Below are 9355 nucleotides of genomic sequence, written 5' to 3'. Positions count from 1 at the left end.
CCCTGGTTTTTGTGACCCCTTTCAGTGAGACACAGAGGAGCAGAACTGCCTGCTTAAAAGCCACGGGATGCTTGCTGCTTCTTCCAGTACAAATGGCCATGCTAACTGTGGGTGCTGTTAGGGTCAAGCAGCCCCCTCAAAAGCCATAGAGAAATGAGCCAGACTGGTGCCAGAGCCACTGGTCGCCAAATGCCATACAAAGAGGGCTCCTGAGGCTCAGGTTGCACAGGCACACCAGGACATCCTTGAGGTGACGTCCTTCCAAGTCTAAGTGGGTGGTACCAAGATGCAAGTCCTGCATTTTACAGGACTGCCTGTTAAATAAGCATGCACAGAATTCAGAATTATTGTGCACAGACTTGTAAGTCTGGAACCAATAAATGGCTGTTGTTTAATTTTTGCAACTGTAAGTAACCACCCACTTTAGTTTTCTGGGCCTTGCAAGTATGAACTGTTTACTTTTTTAACAAGCTTGGTTAACCGCACTGTCCAAATAAAGGGCATGCAGATGAGACAAGAGTAAGAGGTGGCTGAATATTAAGAGGTACTTAAGGTGGCCATCTCTCTCTTTCTCATATGGCCCTGGTCCAAAACAACTGCCTATGATGCATCCCCCCCAAAACCATCTCTCAAAGGGAGCGTTGCCCCTCTGCACTGACCACCTCCACTTCTCCTGAGCCTCACACTTGCTCTGGCCTGCATGTGGCATACCCTTTACGCACAGCCACTGGTCAACTCCATTCAAGCAGACTGGCTTTGCCATAGTGAGAAGGAAAGTGACCCATAGCTGGACGGATGCCCTCCACTGCCTTTGCCTTTTGCCTTGTCAAGTGTGTGTGTAAAAGGATGCAAAGCCACTGACATGGCCACTTTTCCTGTTAAAGGAGCCCAATTTTCCTCAGCCTTCCTCCTGCTTTGCAGGACTGGCTTGAAGTCACCTTTTCCGCCTGGCACTCTCCGGTCTCAGTTTTCTCGTCTCCCCAAACGCCACCGCTTACATCACACAAGAGTAACGATCTGGCCCGGTTTCACACAGCTCAGTAGAAACCACTGAAGTTTATTTGCAGCCACAATGCTTACACTGTATGCAGCAAACACCCTTACAAGTCATCCAGCAATCTGCTCACGCAAAAAGGACCCAACATACAATCACCAAAGGAAAGGGAGGGGGGAAGCCCCAATAACAGGAGGAATAGAAACCAAGACCGCTTAGAGCTGGGAAGAAAGGGGTGCACAGAACTAGCAGCAAGGAAGACGGGGAAGGGTCAAGGCAAACGGGTTCTCCCCATCCCCATCATTTGCTCCAAGTGAATTTAAATACCCAAAGTAGTTGCTGCAGCATTGGGGGTATGTGTGTGTGTGTTGGGGCTGTGCTGCACAATGGGTCAAGGCTCCTGTCCCCTCCGACAACTGGGGTGTGTGGGGGGGGGGGCGCTTGGGAAATCTATGGGCAGGCAATGCAAGACAGGGCTGTTCATGGGGCAGATGGTTTCTTGGGGAGGAGAGATGCTGTTGCGGCCTCTCGGTCAAGCAGCAGCTTCTCCGCCTGTTTCCCAGTAACTGGGAGATAAGGAGGGTTTGTAGGGGAAGGGGAGGTCTGGTGCAATGTGCGAAGAAGGGAGAGGGACGGACAGATGACGATGTCCGTCTCAGGCTTTCTATGGTTGGACCTTTGAGACCAGGCTTAGAAAGCGTGTGGCGGCAGACGGCGGGGGGACACAAACTCATGGGACGACATGGAGCATGGCATGGCTTTGAGTTCCTAACAAGTGGGAAGGTCGGGGCAGGATGGTACACGTTAAAAGGGGATGTATAAGAAAAATATACATTTGGAACTTTACACTTCTTGTGCCGCTCGCTCTACACCTGTCACTAAATATAACTCTGCACTTTCACACAGCCCTGACGGGAAGCACAGCGGCAGGCGGCCAGGAGACGCAGCGTCCGCACTCACACACGATCCTCACGCCAGCATTGCTGCACTAAACTCTGTAAAAATTTCAGTCACACTTTTTTTTTAAACTTGAGTCAATATAAACCTTGTTCAAAATGTTATGAAAAAATGTACATGTTTATACAAGGCAGGCTGCGGCAGGGCACAGGGTTCCTCTCTGACATTCACACAGGGAGGGCCGGTCTGCTGCCACTCTCCCCCAGGAAAAAAGCCCCTGCCCCGGTGAACTCTGTCCACCCGCAAACAACAACAACTCCTCCACTTGCAGCCTAGCCCCAGGGACCAGCAGGGATCACAAATGCCCTTTTGTCTTTCCATCGGAAAAGTTAACCTCCCCGGCCGGCGGCCAGAGAGAGGCTTCGCACAAGATGTCAGCTCATCATGTCGTTGCTGTTTACCCCATAAGTGGAGTTCTTCATAGAGTCATTCACCTCCCGCCGGAAAGCAGATAGGTTCTGTGTAAACCTGCAAAGGATGCAAACCAAAACAGGTTGGAAGGGCTGTGGGACACACCAAACCCCTGCCAGGCTATGGCACAGCCTACCATCTGCCCTCAGATGCCATCATGACAAGATGGGCAGGCTGTTCAATACTGTCTCCATACTGTATGGAGCATTCCCATACACCCAAAAACGACAGCCCAGAGGTAGATGCACCTTTAGAGAAGTGCCTTGTACTGGGTGGGCGGGGGGCACTTCTATGGCTGTTAAATAATAATAATAATAATAATAATAATAATAATAATAATAATCATTTATCAGAGCGGCTTACAATTTGTTAATTAGACATTTCCCTGCCCTCAGGCTTACAATCTAAAAAAAGATGACACAAAATGGCTTGGAGAACTGAGAGAAGCTGGGACTGCCTCACGTCCCCACAACCATTCACTAGAGAAAAAGAAGAGGAATCACAACCTTGTTCCCTTTCTCTCTCTGTAGGAACACAGCCAGACAGGGGCAGTCCCCCCGCTGGGTTGCCTCTGACCCAATTGTTTTAACAGCCATAATAGTGCCCCACGGGGCTCAATGGCAGTGTGTGGGGAAGGGACGCTTGGAGACAGCTCAAGCCATATAGTCCCAGTTGCAAACTTTCTTAGAGGGGGATTTAAGAAATTCTACACAGCTCAGCTCATTTTGGAATTGCCCTTCCAGCAAGGAAGACACCCCCCATCTTCAACTCAGCAAGCCTGCCATTATGTTTTGCACTGAAGCTGTTTTGCAAGAGAAGCTCCAGGGAAGGAGACAGGCCTCCCTGCTGCTGAATATTCCCAAGCCAGCACCTCTAGTGCTCTCTGAGGAGACCTCCACCCTCCTCTTGCCCCAGTTGGGGTTATGCAAACCTTATGTGACATGTAAGACAGGTACTGACCTATCGCGATTCTTGGTGAGCAAGTTGCGCTCAATGCCTTCCATGAGGTTTTCAAAGCAGAGGTGCATTGCTTGCTGCTTTTCCGGTGGCTGGCTGTTCACAATGCTGTTCCTAAGGTCTGAGAAATACTGGGTGGGGGCAGAGGAATAGGAAGAGAAGGGCAGCAGATACCATCAGTCACCCAAGAACTGTGTACTGGAAAGAGTCAGAGCCCTCTTTCTTAAAGGACTCCAGCCCAGCCCAGTTGGGCCTGAGGGGGGCTGTACCTTTTCGTTGAGTAGTATCAAGCCAAGCAAAGGCCGGGACATGGACCACTGGTTCCGGCAGTCCTCAAAGATGATGATATTCAACACAGTAGACAGCATCTGCAAGGAGTGAGCAAGATCATGCGAGTGACTTGCTTATGAATGCACTGCCTCTCTTAGAAATGTACACTCACCCATCCAGGCCAACTTCCCCAAACAGATACGGCAGTGGGGTGCCTGGGTGTGTTATGGGGATAAGCAGTGGCTGCGGAGGCGGAACACAGAACATCATACTCCTCCTGAGTAAGAATGGCACACATGCTCTGCACAAGACCCACTTTGCCTTCAGGCAGACACTGAAAGGGTGTGTGCAAGTGTGCAAGAGTGAGAGGAGGAGAAGGAAGGGCATGATCTGCTGGGACTGAGACAGCTCCGCAGCTGCTGTGTTGGGTGCTAGGAAGATGCCCTTCCCGCTTTGCAGGTGGAGCTGCATCAGCCACCATTACCTGCTGGATCATCTCTGGGTGCTGCTGCATGATGTGCAGGAACCTATCGCTCTCTTGGGTCAGGGGGGCAGTCCTCTTCTTGGTGCTGCGGGACAGCTGCTTGAAGAGATAGGTGACAATATGGTCCAAGCAGGAGCAGCAACCTGTGCAAACCATGGTGTCTAAAAGGCAGAAGAAAGGGTCTGACCACAGAGCAAACAAGCCTCTTCCCTGCTGAAAGCCTCTTAGAATCATAGAATCGTACAGTTGGAAGAGACCGCAAGGGCCATCCAGTCCAACCCCCTTCTGCCATGCAGGAAATCACAATCAAAGCATCACCGACAGATGGCCATCCAGCCTCTGTTTGAAGACCTCTAAGGAAGGAGACTCCACTACACTCCGAGGGAGTTTTTCCACAAACAGCCCTTACTCTCAGGAAGTTCCTCCTAATGTTGAGCTGGAATCTCTTTTCCTGCAGCTTGCATCCATTGCTCCGGGTCCTAGTCTCTGGAGCAGCAGAAAACAAGCTTGCTCCCTCCTCAATATGACATCCCTTCAAATATTGAAAAAGGGCCATCATATCACCTCTTAATCTTCTTTTCTCCAGGCTAAACATCCCCAGCTCCCTGAATTGTTCCTCATAGGGCTTCATGGTTTCCAGACCTTTCACCATTTTAGTCGCCCTCCTTTGGACACATGACTCCAGTTTCTCAATGTCCTTCTTGAATTGTGGTGCCCAGAACTGGACACAATATTCCAGGTGGGGCCTGACCAGAGCAGAATAGAGTGGCACTATTACTTCCCTTGTTCTGGACACTATACTTCTACTGATGCAGCCTAAAATTGCATTGGCCTTTTTAGCTGCTGCATTGCACTGTTGACTCATGTTCAACTTACGGTCTACTTGGACTCCTAGATCCCTTTCAGATGTAGTTTCATTCAGCCAGATGTCCTCCATCCTATATCTGTGCATTTCATTTTTCCGCTCTAAGTGCAGTACCTTACATTTCTCCGTGTTGAATTTCATTTTGTTAGCTTTGGCCCAGCTTTCTAGTCTGTTCAGGTCATTTTGAATTTTGATCCTATCCTCTGGAGTATTAGCTATTCCTCCTAATTTGGTGTCATCTGCAAATTTGATAAGTATTCCCCCAATTTTGTCCTCCAAGTCATTGATAAAGATGTTGAATAGCACTGGCCCCAGGACAGAGCCCCACTGGACACCCCACTGGTCACTTCCCTCCAGGGTGAAAAAGAGCCATGGCTGACCATCCTTTGGCTTCGGCCAGTCAACCAATTACAGATCCATGTAACAGTTACCTTGTCTAGCCCACATTTTACAAGCTTGTTTGCAAGAATGCCATGCGAAACCTTGTCAAAGGCCTTACTGAAATCAAGATACACTATATCCACAGCATTCCCTTCATCTACCAAGCTAGTAATTTTATCAAAGAAAGATATCAGATTTGCCTGGCATGACTTGTTTCTCTGAGACCCATGTTGACTTTCTGTGATTATGGCATTGCTTTCTAGATGTTCACAGACTCTCTTTTTAATGATCTGCTCTAGAATCTTTCCTGGTATAGAGTAAGACCGAGAGAAGCACACCTCAAAAGCAAACCACAAGGGTGCCCTAACCAGTTTCTGGGACCCCTCAGTCTCTACCATCTCCCCATAACTGCTAGGCTGGTCTACAGACTGTTAAACTAACAGCAAAAGATGTTGTCATGTGTATGCTTCTAGTTGAGAAGATTGTATATGATCCCTCTCCAACTGAGATACATCTATAAACTCCTTATCAGAAATCTACAACTGACACTGATGAAGGTGTGTAGATGCAACATCCCAGAGCAGCTTTCGTGACCTTCTTTGTGCCCACCATCACTGGCCTGTAGCCTTCCAGGGCTGCTCTTCTTTAGGACAAGGGTGGGGAACATGCAGACCCCAACTCCCCTGTCTCCCAATGGCCAGACTGGTCAGAGCAGAGGGAGAGCCAGGCTTGCCCCGATCCTTTGCTCACTTGAGGGAAATGCACCATGAGACAGAGAAAATGCACACTTACCTAGTGCTGTGAGACCTTCCGAAATGGAAGAAAGGATATACATGATGACGTGGGGCTCCAGGCTAGCTATAAAATTCATGTGGTCTTGGGTTAGAACTTCCAGTAATGAATAATAGGACTGGCTGAGTTTAGGGTAATCCTGCAACAATGAGAGAAAAGAGAACATGAGAACTTTTGAGTTCCTTATATGTGAGACTGCAGGGCGGCCTGATGCTTCACACAAACGCGAGCCTAGACTGCCCAGCCTGCTTCGGCATTATTCAAAGTGCACCTGCCCCGACCACTGGAGGTACCCCATCTGGCTAAGAGACAGAGACACTTCCATGGGGGTCAGGAATCCCCTGCACCGTGTCTCTCCAGCCTCAGAATCCTCAAAACATCTGGCTGTCACGTTAATCAAAACCTACACAAGCATCTATGTTTCCCTGGATGCACAGGGGATTTCTGAAGATGAAGACAGCATCTGCTAGTGGTTCAGAAATTATTGGGATGGGAGCTGTCCTCTGAAGAAGGGGGACTTGCGGGCTCACTCTCCATATCGGTTTCTCAGCATCTACTGGTCACCTTATCAACCTTCATCCAGATGGGACACTAATTCCCCAGAACCACATTTCGGTGCAGAATTCACACAGAACTAGATCCACGAGGCCAGCCTTTTATGGCATTGCCACTCAAAGAACTGGAAACAATGCCACTGAGTTTCAGCCAATTGCCATGTACAGTGTTGTTACTGTTGTTTTAAACATATAAAAATTGTTGGGACAAACACTCTCCCAACAGATCTATTTGACCTTTTTACGGGGGGAACAAGGAGGGCCGACAGCTACTCAAAATGACTATCCCACCTTGCGTGAACATGTTTCTCGCTCTGGCAGGCTCCCAATTCTCCTTTGGGAGTGGGGCATTTTTATATTCTGCAGCACACTGGACTCCTCACTGGGGTCAAAAAATTCCCTATGTTAAGGTTCTGTGCATCATCCTAACTAAACACGGCGTGGAGCCCAGTGAGCCTTGGAAGGTCTGCTATGAGTGAGGTGTGGAGGCTGTCCTGGCTTACCAGAAGGTCGCTGTGCGGGATGGACAACAGGAGCTTGATGAAGGTCTGCAAGGCATTATCCAGCGCATCGTCTCCGTACAGACGGAAGACCCCAAAGTTGACGTAGCTGCCACTGAGTGCAGCCTTCAACATGGAGAAACAGATGGAGATCCCTTTGAGCTTCAAGGCATACACTTGATCCTTTGGAACCTCCCCCAGGGTTAGGATACGATTCCCTGCAAAAGTGTTTAAAAGAAAGGGGGGTCTGGTATCCCAACACTGCCCAGGGCACTTTCTCTTCCATTCTGTCCCAGAGAACATGATTCCCAGGTGGCTCCTAGAAAGCTAACAGCTGAGAGGTCACAAGTAAATGTGGAGAGGAGCAATACATCCCAGCCTTAAGATGTGTTCAAGCTTAGGACCATTAGAACCTTTGTGGAGTAAAGGTTAGGGACCCATAATAATACAGCTACTTATGGAGATTCACAGCAAAACTGCATTTACCATCATTTAACAAAGAAACAAAAAGGGAGATTATAGCATTGGGATAAAAAACCAAGTGGTGAAAGAGGGCCTAGACCAACATTTATGCTTATAAACAAAAGTGTATTTTTGCATTATTACAAGCTCCTGTTTTTAATTTGTGTCTGAGCTTTTATTAGAGGAATTAAGTAGCACAGTTTGCTAGCAAATGCCCATAACCATGGCACAATCCCAATGGGGTTGTGAATGCTGTGCTCTTGTTGCAGAACTGTGGCAAACTGCTAGAGAACAAGTATGGAAAGGGATCTTGTACCACTTTTGAGGCTAATTGAGCAAAAGAAGTTGTAGCATAAGCTTTGGTAGACTTGGTCAGTTTCCTCAGATGCATGGAGTAAACTGGCATCCAGGAAGGAGTTTTATAATCAGACTGTATGAATAGCTATTCCTATTTATTATGTTCTCATGGAGTTTGAGGAGCAAAGGCTTCTTTCCCGGGAAAGGACCACAGCCAGAGGGGCTTCCCTCAAAAGCCCCCAACTCAAAACCATGTGGACTTGTGTGGTGGGCACCCCTTTGTTCTTCCCTTGAATCTGACTGCCCTCCCAGCACGAGTGGGGAACGTTTCCCTGGTACCTACCATAGGTAGTTATCATTTTACTCGTCTCCCGAAAGAGCAAGATGCCGTTGGGTGAGGAGACATCAAACTGCAGCCTCTGGGATCTGAAAGCAAACAAGTCGTACAGCTGTGAGTTCGCAGAGGCACAAACAGTGATGAAGACGAAAGAGCTAGAGCCTATGAAAACATGCCACTGGAGGGTCTGGGGTTACTGGGAGACTCCAATGGCCCACCGGAGGGGCCTTCGTGTTTCCAGCTGTGACAACCAGGGAGGGAATTGTGTGATTTTCCAGAGGTCATTGGACTGCAACTCCTAGCAGCCCCCTAGTCAAAGCATCTCATGGGTAGGCATGTTGGGCGATGCAGTCATACGATTTCCACCCCTTTGCCAGGGCATGCTAACAACTGCCCCTGTGGAAAAACTGGGATGGAGGGATGGAGCCACACTTGCACGGTGTGTCTGGATCCAGAGGCAGATGGCCTCCTGACTGTCAATGGCCCCATGGACTTTTGCCCACATGCACTGGCCCAATTCTTTAAACAGCCACCTAAACACAGTGCTGAACACACCTGCCTTCTCTTGTGTTGAATTTCACAGACAACAACATTACTTGGCTTTTCCTGAACTCTGTGCCCAGTATGCGCTGAGCGTTACCTCAAGAGGGACCCTTGGAGAACCTCTTCTGGTGCTCAAGAGGCTGCTGGAGCACAGCCAGGGCCTTTTGGGTGGCAGCACTCTACCTGTGGGACTTTATTTTCAGGGAGGCCTGCCTGGCACCAGTAATTTTTAGGCATCAGGCCTTTTAGTACAGTTTTCAAAAAAATTCTGCTGTCAATATTTCAGCACTTCCCTTTATTGCGCATACTGGAAATCCTTGACTGAAGGACAGCAGTAAAACACTTCAGACAAACTTCTAGTAATTTGAGACAAAACAGTGATGGTAATAACAGCAGCAGCTATAACACTAATAACACATTACAGCACCATCACTATTGTTTTGCTCAAAACAATGACAACAACAAAACCACCACTGACACTCTGCTATGCTATGTTTTAACAGGCAGTTTGCCCATCTGCTCCTCCTTCTCTCTGCAAAGCTGTACTTGGT

The 9355-nt window shown here is 48.5% G+C and overlaps 1 protein-coding gene across 4 annotated transcripts in view; it reads right to left on the bottom strand.

Annotated features, from left to right (window-relative positions):
• Nucleotides 1–980: 980 nt before the first annotated feature.
• LOC149306620 (exportin-7) overlaps nt 981–9355 on the bottom strand; it is a 35761-nt gene continuing 27386 nt past the window's right edge. For 3 of the 4 annotated variants that reach the window (XM_089538428.1, XM_089538429.1, XM_089538430.1), the window contains 7 exons: nt 8268–8350; nt 7169–7383; nt 6112–6250; nt 4074–4234; nt 3589–3687; nt 3323–3450; nt 981–2419 (listed from right to left, as the gene is read on the bottom strand). In XM_089538428.1, the coding sequence (XP_089394554.1) occupies nt 2326–2419; nt 3323–3450; nt 3589–3687; nt 4074–4234; nt 6112–6250; nt 7169–7383; nt 8268–8350 (919 nt within the window). In that variant the 3' untranslated portion in view covers nt 981–2325. Of the gene's footprint in view, nt 2420–3322; nt 3451–3588; nt 3688–4073; nt 4235–6111; nt 6251–7168; nt 7384–8267; nt 8351–9355 lie in introns of those variants that run through there. The other variant, XM_089538431.1, reaches the window with a different exon arrangement.

Source organism: Sceloporus occidentalis, unplaced genomic scaffold, assembly GCF_023333645.1.
Source record: "Sceloporus occidentalis isolate IW3139 unplaced genomic scaffold, rSceOcc1.0.p SCAF_9, whole genome shotgun sequence".
NCBI lineage: Eukaryota > Metazoa > Chordata > Lepidosauria > Squamata > Phrynosomatidae > Sceloporus > Sceloporus occidentalis.
This window is presented reverse-complemented; position numbering and strand designations above follow the sequence as displayed.